This window comes from Papio anubis, chromosome 2, assembly GCF_008728515.1.
Source record: "Papio anubis isolate 15944 chromosome 2, Panubis1.0, whole genome shotgun sequence".
NCBI classification, from domain to species: Eukaryota; Metazoa; Chordata; class Mammalia; order Primates; family Cercopithecidae; genus Papio; species Papio anubis.
Genome location: NC_044977.1, coordinates 45,933,068 through 45,950,227, shown reverse-complemented (window position 1 = coordinate 45,950,227; position 17,160 = coordinate 45,933,068). Strand labels below are relative to the sequence as shown.

The 17,160-nt window shown below is 50.2% G+C and overlaps 1 protein-coding gene and 1 long non-coding RNA gene across 6 annotated transcripts in view; both read right to left on the bottom strand.

The window, feature by feature from the left end:
* Nucleotides 1-16,649, bottom strand: part of CFAP100 (cilia and flagella associated protein 100) — a 41,184-nt gene extending 24,535 nt beyond the window's left edge. For 2 of the 5 annotated variants that reach the window (XM_009200158.4, XM_003894050.5), the window contains exons 1-3: nucleotides 16,060-16,468; nucleotides 15,441-15,548; nucleotides 3,778-3,858 (exon numbers count right to left, since the gene is read on the bottom strand). In XM_009200158.4, the coding sequence (XP_009198422.2) occupies nucleotides 3,778-3,858; nucleotides 15,441-15,489 (130 nt within the window). In that variant the 5' untranslated portion in view covers nucleotides 15,490-15,548; nucleotides 16,060-16,468. Of the gene's footprint in view, nucleotides 1-3,777; nucleotides 3,859-7,131; nucleotides 7,201-15,440; nucleotides 15,549-16,059; nucleotides 16,471-16,553 lie in introns of those variants that run through there. The other 3 variants (XM_017955221.3, XM_017955222.3, XM_017955223.3) reach the window with 3 other exon arrangements.
* On the bottom strand, nucleotides 2,940-3,748 carry LOC110742532. Its single transcript, XR_002520305.2, has 2 exons — nucleotides 3,608-3,748; nucleotides 2,940-3,512 (listed from the first exon to the last, which is right to left on the bottom strand). It is a non-coding gene; the product is annotated as an uncharacterized LOC110742532 (long non-coding RNA).
* Nucleotides 16,650-17,160: the final 511 nt, after the last annotated feature.

Sequence of the window (17,160 nt, the reverse complement as noted above, 5' to 3'; positions counted from 1 at the left end):
AGCGATGCGGGCGGCCACGCCTAGAGGTTGGAAAAGGCAGGAAGATGGGTTTTTCTCCCAGCCTCCAGGAGGAAGGCAGCCCTGCCAATGCTTTGGTTTAGTCCTACAGGACTTCTGACTTCCAGAACTGTAAGATGAGCTATTTGTGCTGTTCTAAGCCTTTGAGTTTGTGGTGATTTGTCACAGCAGCAATAGGAAATAAATACATATATCTACAAGAAACCTTCAGATGAGATACTGAATGTCCCTCCACCCATGTAGGATCAGACCAGGAGCAAGGCAAGGATGCCTGGTCTTGACATTGCTATTCTGCATTAAAATGAGGGTCCTCACTGGGGGAGTGATTCAAGAAAAAGGAATAAAAAGGTTGGACATGGTGACTCATGCCTGGAATGCCAGCACTTTGGGAGGCTGAGTGGGAGGATCACTTGAACCCAGGAGGTCAAGGCTGCAGTGAGCCGAAATGGCACCACTGCACTCCAGCCTGGGTGGCAGAGTGAGACCCTGTTTCAAAAAGAAAAAAAGAAAGGCAGAGAAGGTATAAGGATCACAAAGGAAGAGAAAATAATGCCATTCAAGGTGGCACGATTGTTTAGTAGAAAACCCAAAGGAATCTACAAATGAAATGGTTACAATTAGGTCAATTAAGATGTGGTTTGTAGGTCTTATTGTGAAAGTAAAACAAAAAGTTGTAGAAGACACAATCAGAGGATATCATGACCTTGGGGGTCACTAAAGAGTTTTAAAATAAGACACTAAAAGCCATAACGAAGAAACGATTGAGCTACGTGAAACTGAACTACACTAAAATTAGGAACTTTTTTTTTTTTTGAGATGGCGTCTTGTTCTTTTGCCCAGGCTGGAGTGCAGTAGCATGATCTTGGCCCACTGCAACCTCCGCCTCCTGAGTTCAAGCAATTCTCCTGTCTCAGCCTCCTGAGTAGCTGGGACTACAGGTGCCCACCACCACACCCAGCTAATTTTTATAGTTTTAGTAGAGACGAGGTTTCATCGTATTGTTCAGGCTGATCTCAAACTCCTGATCCTAGGTAATCCACCTGCTTCGGCCTCCCAAAGTTCTGGGATTACAGGGGTGAGCCACTGTGCCCAGCCAGGAATTTTTTATTGGTGCCTTTTAGCACTGCACAGAGAGTAAAAGGCAGTTCCAGGAGTGGGAGAATATATCTGTCATCCTTAGAACTAGCAAGTGACTTCTACCCAGTAAAGAGCTCCGATAAGTCATTAAAATAAACAGGCAGTGCAACAGACAAGTGGGCAGAAGATGGAAACAGGTACGTCCCAACACAGAATCATCAAATGACCCAGAACCATGTGAAAAGGGAATGGCCCTCCTGGGTTACCAGGAAATATGAGATACTAACATATACCCAGAGGACAAAGTCATATTAAAAGGATCAACAGTGTCCCAAGTTGGAGAGGACACAGAGCAACTGGAAGTCGTATGCCTGTTGGTGGGACTGGGAATTGGTACAGTCCTTCTGGAAAACTTCATTTATCCACTAAAGTTAAACACACAACCAGCAATTCCACTCTTGGGTGTGTACCCAGGAGATGCAAGTGCTTATGTCCCCAAAGTGACATGTACAAGACTTCATAGCAGCATTATTTGTAAAAACTGGAAACAACCCAAATGTTCACCAGCAATAGAAAGAATAAATGCTTGGCATATGCACAGAAGGGATTCTGGCTAGGTGCAGCAATGTGGATGCCTCTCACAGACCGGATATTGCGCGAAAGCTGAAACTGAAAGGCTAGAGAGTGTGTGATTCCATTTACAGGAGGCTGGAGAGGAGAGCCAGTGGTTTGGTGGGGATAGCTGAAGAGTGGCTGTCTCTCCGGGAAGGATAATTTCTGGGGAGATGGAAATGGTCTAGATCTTCATAGGGTGGAGGAAACACATTGTACACATTTGTCAAAACTCACAAACTGGACCAGGTGCTGTAGCTCATGCCTATAATCCTAGCACTTTGGGAGGCCGAGGCCAAAGCACTAATTGAGCCCAGGAGTTTGAGACCAGCCAAAGCAATATGGTGAAACCCTGTCTACGAAAAATACATAAATGAGCCAGGTGTGGTGGTGCGCACCTGTTGTCCCAGCTACCCGGCAGGCTGAAGCAGGAGGATCGCTTGAACCCAGGAGATTGAGGCTGCAGTGAGCTGTGATCGAACCACTGCACCACAGCCTGGGTGACAGTGAGACCGTGTCTCAAAAAAAACAAAGGGATAGATGGGTGACTAGGTGAATGGCTGCCGTGATAGTTTGTGCAGAGGGTCAGGTGCTCACCCCCAGGGCTCTCTCCCTCCCGTGCCTCTGCATCCACAGCAGATGCAGGTGCTCCCTCTGCCCATGAGAAGAGCCTGGTGACCAAGGGGAGCCAGGATCTAGTCAAGCACCTGGGGCTAATGTCCAAGGGCAGGAAGGATGGGCACAGAGAAGCAGTCCCAGTGCCAGCATCAGGAAGCAGACACACAAATGCAGAATGGGGACACTGGGCCCTGCTGCAGAAGAGGCGACACCACTGCTCAACAAGTCAAAGGCCCGAGAGTGATGGGATGGGCCATGGAATGGGCTGCTAGATTCACAGAGACTGAAGGAGCTCAGGTCTCCTTTGAATCCTGATTAGAACGAATCTTCTACAGAAGATGTTTCTGAGATAACTGGGCCAGTCTGACCGTGGGTTGGGCTGGTTCACTTTGTCAGGTGTGGTGATGGTGCTTGGGTTTGTGCGGAACACCCCTATTGTTGAGAAGTGCACACTGAGGTGGAGGAAATGACATGTCTGGATTTTACTTTAAAATATCCTGGCAAAGAAAAAGAGGGAAAGGACAGAGGAAGCAAATGGGCACATTTGAGTCAGTGGCAGAACCTGGTGGTGGGCCTGTGAGGCTCGCTGGCTCCAATCTCTACATCTGGACATGTTTGAATTTTCATTTTATAATTCCATAATAATAAAAGAGAGGAAATGTGGTGGGGAGAGGGGTGGGAGCCTGGGCCATGGAGCACAGGCTGGGAGAAACGCTCACATCTGCAGACCTCAGCGGAAGGACCAGACTGGTCTGTTAGCTCAGGGGCAGAGGGGAAGCAGCAGGGAGTCCAGGCAAGGGAGGTCGGAGCCACAGTGCAGGAGGTGGCGATGCCCTGTGCAGGGCTACCAGGGTGAGGTACATGCAGCTAGCTAGCTGCCTGCCCTCCTTCCTCCTAACGGTGGCAGCAGTGTGCCCTCCTTGTAGATCCTGATGGCCGTATGGCAAATTTAGCTGCTGGAATGTGGGAAGACATTGCTGCTTGGGACTTTGGGGAAGAATCCTTTCCCCTAGAAGGCTAAGTTGGCTGGAGGGTAGTTTTGCCCTTCCCTTTGTTCCTTTCTCTGCCTGGAATCAGATGTGCTGAGGCTGGAGCTGCAGCAGCCATTTTGTGAGCATGAGACAATCTTGTGGTTGAAAGCCCTAATTCCTTTCTGGTGGAGCAGAGAGACTTGGGGACTTGGTCACCTGAAAGGTTTTATGGAACGGCTGTTTATGGAGCCTCAGGAAAGCCTGCACTCCCTCCCACATTTCTCATTAATAGAGGGAGCAATAAGTCTTACTTTGTTTACGTGCCTGTTATTTCAAGTCTCTGTAATCCAATTCCTAATGGAAAGAGAAGCATTTCCTTCTGTCCTTAGCTTTCAAGACCTGGTCTGAGGGGGTCTGGGGGCAGAGGGAGAGGAGTTGCCTCCTGCCAACTTGGACTTTAGCCTCCCAACTTGAAGGTTACCTTTGGGTTTTTTTGCCTGTTTCTTTGGGTTCTCTTCAGCGCTTGAGGAAGAGCTGATGTTCATGGATTCCAGGCTGTTCTCTGAGGAGACACAAAAGTGAGGGCCGCAGCAGTGACTCCCCTGGCCCATGAGAACTTTGAACACAGCCTGAGGTGGGGAATGTCTCAGACACACAAGGGTTCAGCGTCAGCTCCCTCCCCTGTGAGACTGAGGGCTCTAGGTCCCAGACGATCACACTGACTTTGCTGGGAAGTTGTGAGAATTGTGCAAGAAAATAGCCTGGGAATTCCCTAGCACCTGTGCCTGGTGCACAGATGTTTTGTGCCTCCCCTTTCCCATCCTTCAGTGTGTGCCTTAAGAGTAGCAGTGCAAGGCTGTTTTACAGATGGACATACTGGGACCCAGGGAGGACAATGACCCCAAGCCTCTGACCCTGGCTTGGCCAGTGCCTTGCCTCCCAGGGGCTTCCTGCAGGACTTGGATGGAGGACCCTAAGACCCCACCTCCTCAGGGAGCTCCCACCCCTATCCCACTGTGAGGAGTGGCCCTTCTGACCAAGCTAGGAAACTGGAGTTGTGCTGCCTGGAAGCTACAGCCGATTTTCTCCCCAAGGCCAGCAAGTCTCCTCCCCGTCCGGGGTGGGCTCCCCAGCACCCTGCTTCTTCAGGTGACTACTCAGGTGTTACTGCTGGGTCCCCAATGCCTTGCAGTTCTCTTCAACCAATACCCATAGGGAAGGAGGCATGTGGCCTGACACCTCCTCCATTCCCACCCAGGAATCCTCTGTAGCTTGGAGATCCTGGTCAGTGCCTGAGGGACAGGGACTGCCAGAACATAGTCTCTGGTGGGCTGCTCAGGGTGCCAGTCCTCCTGGGGTGGGATGGGGGAGGGGCTGTGTGGTCCCCGAGTGAAACAGTGAGCAGGAAGACAGGGCTTCTCTTGAGGTGGGGCTCTGATACCAAGGCCCAGGCCCTGAGCAGATGGTCATGGGGTGAGGGAAGAGTGAGGAAGATGGCGGGAGTCTTGTGGGACAGGTGGGAAGGCCAGGCCTAGGCTGAAACTCAGAGGGCTTCAGGGCCACGCAGAATCCATAATGTATAGTCGGGGAGGCAGAGGCGGTTGGGAGGGGTGAGGCTTGGGAGAACTCAGGGGCTCGGCTGCTGAACCATGATTGTCCTCTAACTCTCTTAGTAGGCATGTGGTTAGATTTCCAGGTAGAATTTAATTAACCATATCATATACATCAGAAGATACCACTGTTATTTAAATAGACCAAAACCCAAACCACACAAACCAAAAGGCTATTAGAAATGAAAAAGCAACGGATCTAGATGAGGTCCCAGTTACTAGGGAGGCTGAGGGGGAGGATCACTTGAGCCCAGGAGGTTGAGGCTGCAGTGAACCATGATCATGCCACTGCACTCCAGCCTAGGTGACAGGGTGAGACCCTGTCTCTAAAACAAGAAAGAATGAAAGAGCAATGCACATATATAGCACATATTTCAAACAACACAGGTTTGATGTATTGATGTGATGAAATAGCCTCACCTGAAGCTTTTGATACCTATATATTTTATTTATTTTATTTTATTTTATTTTTGAGATGGCGCCTTGCTCTGTTGTCCAGACTGGAGTGCAGTAGCACGATCTCAGCTCACTGCAACCTCCACCTCCCAGGTTCAAGCGATTCTTCTGCCTCAGCCTCCCAAGTAGCTGGGACTACAGGTGTGCACCACCACGCCCAGCTTATTTTTGTATTTTTTGTAGATACGGGGTTTCACTGTGTTGGCCAGGTTGGTCTCAAACTCCTGACCTCAGGTGATCCACCTGCCTTGGCCTCCCAAAGTTCTGGGATTATAGGTGTGAGCCACTGTGCCTGGCCAAGATTTTTGCAGATCTGACTAGAAGTATTTTATGCACTGTTTTTTTTACCTGTTTCTTTGGCAAAAGAACATACACTTATATGCCCTTGCTTTTTCACTAAAAAACTCACCTGCTTACACACAAAAACGGAAATGAACCTTATGGACATTACACTTAGTGAAACAAGCCAGCCCCAAAGGACAAATGCTGTATGCTGCCACTCACAGGAGGTCCCTAGAGCATTCAGAGACTAAGTAGAACAGTGGTCACCAGGGCTAGGGGAGGGGGAATGGGGAGCTAGTGTTCATGGGGGTGGAGGTTCAGTCTGGCCATGAGAAGAGTTCTGAGATGGAAGGTGGTGATGGTCGCACAGCAATGTGAATGTGCTCAATGCCACTGAACCATACATTTAAATATAGTTAAGATGGTCAATGTTATGTGTATTTTATCACAATTTTAAGACTTGAAAGAAAGATCATCTGTGGCTGGGTGCAGTAGCTCATGCCTGTAATCCCAGTGGGAAGGCTGAGGTGGGTGGATCATAAAGTCGGGAGATTGAGACCATCCTGGCCAATATAGTGAAACCATGTCTCTATTAAAAATACAAATATTAGCCGGGCATGGTGGTGTGCGCCTGTAGTTCCAGCTACTTGGGCTGAGGCAAGAGAATTGCTTGAACCCAGGAGGTGGAGGTTGCAGTGAGCCGAGATCGTGCCACTGCACTCCAGCCTGGGTGACACAGCAAGACTCTGTTTCAAAAAAAAAAAAAAAAAAAGCTGGGCACGGTGGCTCACGCCTGTAACCCCAGCACTTTGGGAGGCCAAGGCGGGTGGATCACAAGGTCAGGAGTTTGAGACCAGCCTGACCAACATGGTGAAACCCTGTCTCTACTAAAAATACAAAAATAAGCCAGGCGTGGTGGTGCATGCCTATAATCCCAACTACTCGGGAAGCTGAGGCAGGAGAATCACTTGAACCCGGGAGGTGGAGGTTGCAGTGAGTCGAGATCGCGCCACTGCACTCCAGCCTGGGTGACAGAGAGAGACTCTGTCCCAAAAAAAAAAAAGAAAAAAAGAAAATTCATCTGTTCACGCACAAGTCTCATCCATACTTAGCCAAGTCCCTCGGAGGACCCTGGGGTTTTTTTTCTAACATCTTTTGCAATTTCCGAATTTTTGTAATGGTTACTCTTATAAAATAAAATTTCAGAATGCTCTAAATTTATTAGGCCAAGGAGGAAGTTAAGTCCTGGCACCTGACGTACATAACCTGTTTGCAGTTCTGCTTCTTAGGGAATAACCCTCCTCCGGAGGTTGCAGTGAGTCGAGATTGCACCACTGCACTCCAGCCTGGGCGACAGAGCGAGACCATCTCAGAAACAAAACCTCATTGTTCCTGCTCTGTGAATGACCGGGAGACCGGACACCAGAACTCCCGCTTCCAATCACTAGACTTTGTTACAGATTAACTGCCTCTTTATTGTTCCATACCTAATTCAGAGCAGATGGCACCCAGGACCCCATGACAGTTGCATCTGCAGTGTGGAATGATAAATATACCTGTCCAGAGAGAAAAGGATCCCTTAGCAAGTCAGATCCTTGTAATGTGCATGCAGCCTTCCATAGCAGGATACTGAAATTCTGCTAAACTTCCCAAAGCTTTGTCTAGATAAACAATCTTAAACTTCTATACTTTGGAACATGGGCTTTCATTCTCTGGATCTCTGATTACTGGTGACCTGTCCTCAACTTTGTGCTTGGAGAAACTCTAAACCTGATTCTGACTCTTTTGGTTATTTTAGCTTGATACTCTCCCATCACCAACTTTAGTGGGACTGCTTTCCCTACACCGGAAACTGTCACTCTAACAGGTCACAAAGGGCATCTCAGTTTTCATTTGCATTTCTTAATTCGGAAGAAACTGTGTGTCTTTTCGGATGTTAATTATCCATCTTCTTGCCTCATTCTGTGAGTATCGTTTGCCCATTTCTCTACTGAAGTGTTCTAGTTTCTAGATGATTCTTGAAAACCTTCATCTATTATATTGATGGACACTGGCTCATTTGTCAGATACGCTGAAAATAATTCTCCTTCAGGCAATTTGACTTTATCATTCATTTTCCTTGTATGAAAATTAAACTTTCACTTAAAGAAATGCTTTGGGGTTTAGTGTCTTGTTTAGAAAGGCATTCTGCCACTGAAGTTTAAATATTTTTTAGAAAATTATTGTGTTTTCTTCTAGTATTTTAACATGATTTAATTTTTTAACTTAAAAAGTTTCTATTAAGGTATAAGTCTACTTTTATAATAATTCAGGAGAAATAGGAAAAGAATGAACTGGTTGTGAAACTTTCTCATAAAAAAGGATAAAATAGGCCAGGTGCGGTGGTTCACGCCTGTAATCCCAGCACTTTGGGAGGCCGAGGCAGGCAGATTACTTGAGGCCAGGAGTCCAACAACAGCCTGGCCAATACAGCAAAACCCCATCTGTACTAAAAATACAATAATTAGCCAGGCATGATGGTGCACCTGTAATCCCAGCTACACTGGAGGCTGAGGCAGGAAGATCACTTGAACCGGTGAGGTGGAGATTGCAGTGAGCCGAGATTGCACCACTGCACTCCTGCCTGGGTGACAGAGTGAGACCCTGTCTCAGAAAAAAAAAAAAAAGATAAAATACACTTGACTGGGCACTCCATTCATGTGACATGAGTTCCGAACATCAGAAGGTCCCTGTATCGTCTATCCATCAGAGTCTTTTGGGCTGTGTCCTGGGCCATTCTCTCTCCTTTCCTCCTAGACGCCTCACCAGTGCCCATGGCTTCAGTTGCGGCCCCAGTGGATTTGCTGATGCCCTCATGTTTCCACCCACTCTCCTGACCTCTGGGCCTCCATCCACAGTAGCCTCTTCAGAGTCTCGGCTGGGAGTTTCCTACCGGACACTGACACCCACACATCGCCAACTGAGCTCCTGGCCTTCCCCCTCCTGCGGAACCTGCTCCACCCCTGGCCTTGGCCATCTCAGCAAACAGCACTGTGATGCACAGGTGTCACTGAGGAGACAAGGCATCCCCAACGCCCTCTTCTCCCTCATTCCATACCTGATCTCAGTCAGTCTCCAGATCCCACAGACTCTCTCCTGAGGAGCACTGGACCCAGCCACCCCTGCCACCTGCACCCTATTTGCTGGTTCTCTGTGATTGCCCTTACCTGGACTCCCACAGCAAGTCTGGACTGCACCCCCCACCCCCGACCCCCTAGGCAGTAAACTCCTGGAGGGCAGGCATATTAACCATGCCTTTTACCTTCTCAGTTAGATGCTTTGACCTCTGGGGCCTTCCTGAGCCTAGAGGACCTTCCCTTCCCTCCCCTCGCCCTAGGATTAGCCAATCCCTGGAGATAGAAAATGACTTGCCCAGAGCACACCTTTCAAATGCAAACCACCCAATCCAGAGCCCACATCCCAGCCAAAGCCTCTATCAGACTTTCACTCTCAAGACCACTGATCCCTGCCCTCTCCCCCCAGAGCCAGCACCAGACAACCAGGGGCAGCCCTGTGCCCTAGAACCCCAAAACTATTCTTGCAAATCAGTCCTATACCTGCTCCCTCACCTGCTTCCTTCCTGTGATTCCATAGTGGAGGCTCCTGACCACATCCCCCTCTCCCTCAGCTTCATGCCTGACCCTGCAGCTTCTCCCACACAGCCCTGCGTGGTGCACCCTCTCTGTCCTAGGGATCTATGAGTAAGCAGCCATTTATCCAGTGGCAGTCATCTCCTGCTCTTTTGGCCTCACCACACTGAGCAATAATAAAACCTGTGTTTTAAACCAGAAGGAGCCATGTCTGTCCCATCCCTCACCACTCCCAGGACTGGGTTAGTGATGGTGCCAGACAGTGGCCAGGTCTCCTCGGAGTCCCCACCAGTGGCTGCAGAGCAGCGCTTGGGCACAGTGATGGAAGGACTCTGGCCGTCTCTGGGCTGGGACACAGGGTGATGCGTGCTCACTCAGCATCCGCTCAGCCACAGCTGTGGGCACTTTCTCAGGGTCAGGTGTGGCTGGGGATGCCGCCCTGAAGGAGGTGCCATGCCTGCCTTCCTGGAGTCCACCTTCTGGACAGGCAACAAGCAAACAAAATAAAGAGAAGTGAGATATTCCAGTGGCTGTGGCAACCAGGGAGCCCACGGAGGACACACCATCAGAGCAGAGCCCCAAGGGGAGTGTGGTGACATCGTGGGGTCATGGAGGCAAAGGCTGCAGGCAGACCTGAAGAGGAGCCACTGGGGCCAGCATGACTGGTGGGGTGTGACACTGGGGAGCACAGGGATGAGGCCATTGGGAGCCACAGAAGGACCAGGGTTTGGCAGGGATGCTTTCCACAGAATTGGGCCACATCTCATCCCCATTCACAGGTCAGTGTCCTCCCCTGCAGCTGGGCACAGCCACACCTCCCTCCATCCCCTCCTCCTCCCACCTGCTGCTCCCTCTCCCGGGACACTCTCTCCATCATTCCCCATCTCTGCTGAAATGTCACCTCCTCCAGGAAGCCTTCCTGATCCCCCTGTCTAAATGCTCCCCACCACAATCACTGAATCAGCCTCCTATTTCAGCACTGCTGGGAACCATCCTATTTAGTTGTTTACTTCACTTATTTAATACATTTTAAGAACATATTTTTTGATTGCAGTAACATACATACTATATATATAATATATATATATGATTTGCCATTTTATGCCATTAAAACCTTTTTAGTATGGTAACATATATATAATATAAAATTTGCTATTTTAATTGGTTTTAGGTGTACAACTCAATAGCATTAATTACATTCACAATGTTGTACAACCACAACCAATACCTATTTCAAAAACTTTTCATCACCCCAGACTGAAACTCTGTGTGCATTAACAACTCCCCATCCTCCCCTCCCCAGCCCTGGTGGCCTCCATTCCACCTTCTGTCTCTATGACTCTAACTGCTCCACTCACTTATATGAGCGGAATCATACAGTATTTGTCTTTTCGTGTCTGGCTAATTTTACCCAGTATAAGGTTTCCCAGGCTCATTTGTGTTGTAGCATGTATCAGAATTCCCTTCCCTTTTGAGGCTGAATAGCGCTCCTCTGCACGGATGGACCACATTTTCTGTATCTGTTCCTCCACCGATGGATACTCAGGCAGCTTCCACCACTTGGCTCTTGTGAATAATGCTGCTGTGAACATGCGTGTGCTAATAGCTGAATTCCTGCTTTCCGTTCTTTTAGGTACATATCTAGCAGTAGAATTGCTGGATCACATGTTAATAATGTTTACATTTTTGAGGAACTGCCTATTTTTCTCAGTGGCTGAATCATTTTACACTTTCACCAACATGTAAAAGGGTTTCATTTTCTCCACATCCTCGCCAACACCTGTTATTTTTGTTTTTATTTTTTGATAGTAGCCATCCTAATGGGTGTGAGGCTAGGTCTCATTTTGGTTTTGATTCGCATTCCCTTAATGACTGATGATGTTGAGTATCTTTTCTCCTGCTTGTAGGTCATTTACATATCATCTTTTGAGAATTATCATTCAAGTCCTTTGCCCAGTTTTGAATTGGGTTGTTTGCTTTTTGTTGTTGTTGTTGAGTGTTAGGATTTCTTTCTATATTCTTGATATTAATCATTTGTCAAAGATTTCTAAATGTGAGCTAATCTCAGATAAAAGTCTAGCTCTCTTGAGGGTGGAGGGGGTGGGGAAGGACAGCCCTTGACCAACAGGGCCAGGAGGTTGCTTTAGCCTGTGGAGTTGGAACAATGGTCAGCCACTGAGTGGGCCCCTCAGAAGCAAGCCATGGTCAGCAATCAAGCACACAGCCTGATTTTTGGAGGACAAGATCCTTATTTCCCACCCTGGCACTAGCAAGCTGTACCAAGAACGCAGGCCACCTTCTCCCTGCTGCCTGCTGCAGGCTGGAGGCTGGTACAGCCACTCCAGAAAATGCTAAAAATTCACTAAAATGTCCCAGCCTCCTCATCAAGATCTTCCCTGCAAGCTGCAAGCATTTCACTAAACTCCAGAGTTTCAGAATAGTTGCTTCTGATAATTCACACCAGCACAATTGTTTCAGGGGAGGGATTTCTGGAGCTTCCTACTCTGCCATGACGCCATGACGTCACCCCTGTTGTCAATGAGTTGCTTGCTCCATTTCCTTTATGGGCTGTTCATTGCTGGTGAACAGAGACAAACTGGTTTTTCTGTGTTGGTCTTGTAACCTGCAACTTTGCTGAGTTCATTCATTTACTCTAGTAACTTTCTTGTGGATTCTTTGAGATTTTCTATATATAGGATTGTGTCATCTGTGAATAGTTTTACTACCTCCTTTTCAATCTGGATGTTTTACTTCTTTTTTTCTTTTTCTTGCCTAATGACCCTGGCTAGATCTTCCAGTGCAATGTTGAACAGTAGTGGTGAACGTGGGCTTCACTGTTTTGCTACTGATCTTAGAGGGAGAGCTTGTAGGCTAACAGGTTTTGACTGAGGTCTGTGATGTGCCAGGCTCTGGGGGCACAAATGCCCCTGCTGGATGGGAGTGAGACAGTAAGCAACATAAGTGAGGAAGGGTCAAGAGGCCAGAGGGTAGAACGTGTCACTGAGAAAATGAAACAGGGAACAGCAATGAGGGACGTAGGGCAGGCGGGGCACTGCGTTTTACCTTGTTTAGGGGAGGCCCCCCTGTGGAGCTGACATCTAAGTGAGCTCCTGTGGGGCATGAGGGAGGCAGTCCCAGGAAAATCCGGAAGAGCATTCCCTGTGGAGGACACAGCAGCGCTAAGATACTGAGTGGGAGTGAAGCAGGCCTGGCCTGGCCAGGGCTGCAGGAATGGATGGAGCCAGTGAAGGTGAGAGCTGTTTGCTGCACTCTCCTAAATGCTCAGAGAGCAGGTGCCCCCGTCTCATGGTCCTCTGTGCCCCAGCCCAGCACAGTGCCTGACACACGGTAGGTGCTCCATAAATATTAGTGAAATGACTGTGGGTCCCTGCGTGGCGTGGTGCGGCCTGCATGTGTGGACGGCCCACTCTGCCCACCAGGCCACCAGGCCAGGCTTCGGATGTCCCAAGATGAAGGTTAGATTACTGAAGACCATGTTTCTCCACACTGCCAAATTAAACTCCTGCCTCCAGCCCTTTGCATCCCTCATAGCCAGAACTGGCAGGGGGACGGCCTGGCCATCTGGGTTTAACAACCTCTCTAGATCCCATGCCCTTCCTGAATGCTCCCATTGTGGGGGACGTGGACTTGAGAAGCAGCAGCAGGAGCCTGCAGGGCATCCTGATCTGATGTGTGTGAGCACGGCTCCTTCAGCAGGGCCAAGCCTCTCCCAACCCGCTCCTCCTGGAGTCTTGTACCTGGAGCCTGGTGTCTTGGGAAATATATTTGGCTGCTCAAGGAACAAACTCCCCACAGTGAGGCACGGGCAGGGTTCTGGCCCAGAGGGACCAGCTGCAGGCCCCTCTCCTGGAACTGGCCCCTCACTGGGCTGGGAGCTGAGGGTACAGGGCCAGAGCTCTGGGCACTCCTGCGGCCCCACCACTCCCCCCCGCCGGCGGGGAGGCCTGTGGTCCACTCTGGCTTTCCCTGACTCTTCAGCCTGGCCAGGGTTTCCATTAGGTGCCCTCCATCCTCTGCTTCAGGGGCGAGGCCTTGCTCAAGGTCTCAAGAGAGGCTGTGGCCAAACCAGCCCCTCTGCTGGCTTTTATCACAAAAGTCGTAAAGCTAGACACTGAACAGTCTCCCTCTTAAATCCTTCCCGTCATCTGGGCAGAGGCCAATAGTCCTCCTGGGCCACAGGCCCTACCCAGTTGGCCCATGTTGGCCTCCTGTCTCTCCCTTGAACACGCCACGCCCTCTCCCACCTCAGGGCCTTTGGGCCTGGCTGGCCACCTATAATGCCCTTTCCCCACTTGCCCTCCAGGCCCCTGCCCTGGGCCCTCTGGCTAAGGCTGGGGTCCTATCTGTACTTGGCTCAGCATGCCCAAACCTCTCACCCCAGGTGGTTCAGTGTCATTCTGCCCTACCTTTGTCCCAGCTCCTGCAGCTGACCCCAGGACACAGAGCTCAGCAGTCTTCCAGACTGGACCCCCTGGCCAGGTCCCCTGCACTGCCCATGCCAAACTCCCTGACCCACCCAAATCTGAGACCCCCGGCCCTGGGTGCCAATCCTGGCTCTGCCTGTCTGGCATGGTTTTCTCACAAATGCACAGGCCCCCAATCAATCTCGAGGGACTACCAATGCCACAGGGTCACAGGGTACCCCAGGTAGGCACTCCCCCTCATACAAATAAACAAATTAATATAGTTTACATGTCTTTCAACTGTCTTGTGGTAGCATAATTATCTGCATTGTTTTATGGGCATACTGAGAGTTAATTTGTTATCTATAAACATTTTAAAGCCTTTTTTTTTTTAAACCCTATTCCAGCCTTTTTTCATTTTAAAATTTACTCTGGAGCAAAAAAAAGAGAACGAGAGAGCATGTGCATGCATAAGTGTAATGGTGGAGGTCACTGTTTATAGCAGCACACTTTCTGAAACAAGCTAATCACCCATATGAACAGGGAATTGGTTAATAAATTATGATAGAGCCATACTAAAAGATTACTATTCTGCTCAAAAGCACAAAAAGTATAAGGGAATTCTTGATGTATTGATAAGGAACAGTCTCCACAATGTATGGGTTAATTTTAAAAATTAAGGTGCAGACAGGGTTTTCATTGTGTGGTCTCTGTGTAAGAAAAGAACAAACCCCATCTACACACATTTCCTGTACGTGCACTGAGCTGGTAGCCTAGAAGAGACAGGTGACACTGGCTACCTCTAAGGAGAGGGCACTGGGTGCCTTTGACAGGGTGGGAGGGGCTTTTCACAATGAGGGGCTTTTACACACTTTTGAATTTTGAGCCACGAAATACTATGCCTGGTCAAAACCAAATTAAATTCCAACAGAAAAGCTGAAGGGCCCCAGGTGGGCCTGGGCAGCCTCCCTCAGCGCCACCCTGTGTGAGATCCTGGCAAATGCATGTAATTCCCCAGGGCAGGCAAGTTCCATCCAGGGAAGAGTGCCAGCTGACCACCTCCTTGGAGCCCAGCCTGGCATTTGTGGTCAGAGGGGTGCTGAGAGAAGCTCACCTTCACGGTGACACCTTCCTCATGGTCTGTTGTGGGTTGAATTGTGTCATCCCAATTCATATGTTGAAGTCCCAACCCCCGCTGTCTCAGAATGTGACCTTGTTTGGAAATAAGGTCTTTGCAGCTGTAATTCACTAAGCTGAGGCCATTCTGGAGCAGGGTGGGCCTCCAATCCAATGTGATGGGGTCCCTGTAAAATGGGGAAATTTGGACACAGACACGCACAGGCAGAATACCACCTGGGCAGGAAGGCTGAGATGGGAGTGATGCTTCTACAAGCCAAAGAGCACCAAGGATTGCCTGCAAAGCAGCGGAAGCCGGGAGAGAGGCCTGGAATGGGTTTTCGGTCAGAGCCCTCGCAGGGACCTGGCCTTGTGGGCACTTGATCTCAGACATCCAGCCCCCAGAGCTTGAGAAAACAAATGTCTGTGGCTTCAGCCCCCCAGTTTGTGGTGGTGCTTTGTTACAGCAGCTGCAGGGAACCCACATGCATTGTCTCAAGGGAAATGGGCAGATCTATGACTCCTGCCTAGTGCTTGGCTTACAGCCACCTTAACCCGTGAGGGAGCTGGAAAGGTTCCGAGGCTGCCCCTGACCTCTGAGAGTGCCCACCCTGGCCCAGTACTTACTGTCATTGGTCATGTTCTTGGAGACTATATTGGACAGTGTCTCAGACATCTTGGCTAAGGCCCAAGAGGTTGATGCAAGGCTTCTCCTCTTCTAAAGGAGATCCTCACCTGGGGAGTGACACAGTGCTTAAGTCTGGTGGTCCCTAAGCCCAGAGCTCCCTTCCCCTGGGTGGCTGACAGCCACCGGCATTTGTTGAGGGCTCGCCGTATGGGGACACCTGCCTGCTCCCTGCCTCTCCCACCCGAGGGTCCACTTTTCTCTCCTGGACGTGGCTCTAGCTGCCTACTTTTTCAGTGCTTAGAACACATCAGTCTTGGCCTCGAGGGTTTGCATTTTCGGCCTCCTCAGCTAAAAAAATATTCTCCCATACCCAGATGGGGGTAGTGGGCTCCCCTCTCTTCAATTCCGAGCTCAAATGTCACCTCTTTAGAGAGACCTCTCACCATCCCATCCAAAGTGGTTTCTTCCTCCCCACCCCGGTGTGGCCTTTATTTTCTTCTGTGCAATTCCCACTATCTGATTATCACTTGAAAAATCTGTTCATTGTCTATTTCCCCCTAAAATGTGAGCTCCATGAGAACAGGGGGTCTTTTCTGCTCATCCAAGCTCCTGACATACCCTTGGCACGCCTTAACTTCATCCGTTGAATGAATTTTCATTTTTGCAGGGGAGGAAGCAGAGATTCAGCGAGGTGTCCAAAGTCACAGTCAGGAGGAGCTGCCTCTGGAAGGGGCCCAGGGCTCTAGGCTTGTGCCATTCCCGCCGCATTCCTGCTACATCCCCCTATTGGGTGAGCCTGGGGTTCGCAGGGTCTCCTCCTAACACCTGCGCTCTGCCAGGCCCCGGGCCACACAGCAAGGTGCACAAGGATGGTAGGACAGATGGGGTGTGTGGTAGGACAGATGGGGTGGATGGTAGATGGTTGTGTTTCAAGCAAGTGTCATGCGAGCAGAGGGCGGGGGGCCTTGCAAGGCGCCTTGCAAGGGGCGCGTGAGAGGTCCGCTCCCGGCCACGCGCGCCCCTCGGGCCCTGGTTTCGCACCTCTGCCGCCGCCCCCACGCGCCCTCACGGACCCCGCGCGCCCTGCCTACCCCGGCCCCGCGCGCACCCACCGGCCCCAACTGCCTGGGCTCACTCCGAAGCCTCCGCGCTGCAGTTCTCAGCTCCAGGAGCAGGGCTCTTGGGTTTACGTCTCCAAGGCAACCATTCTTCAGGCTGGTTGTGACGCCACAAAGGCCGTGGAGGCTGGGCGCGTGAGGGCTGGGCCTGCGGGCCGCTGGACAGGCAGGGCGCGGGGCACAGCTGCTGGGTCCGAGCTCCCGGGAAGATGTCCACCCTGACGCCGCCAGGACAGCGCCTGGCCCAAGCCCGGGGCCTGGTGAACGCGGGTTTCTTCCTCTGAGGTTCATTCATCACTCTGCACTTGGGCCGGCTCCTTTCTTTCATCCTGATTGATTTATTCACCAGGTGCCAAGCGCTGAAGAGGGCGCCCAGAATGGATGCTTTTGGAACAAAAATAGCCCTGGTTCTTTCCTGGGGAGGGATCGCACTTTCTCGAGGGGCATCAAAAAACTCGTTAGAAAAGCAAGTTTTCAGTCCTCACCCCAGAATCAGAAACTCGGGGTGGAGCCCAGCAATCTGTGTCCTGACAAGTCCACGTGATACCCCAGTGCTGGCTAGGGTTGGAAAGCCACTGCTCTACCGAGCGAGCTAGACCCA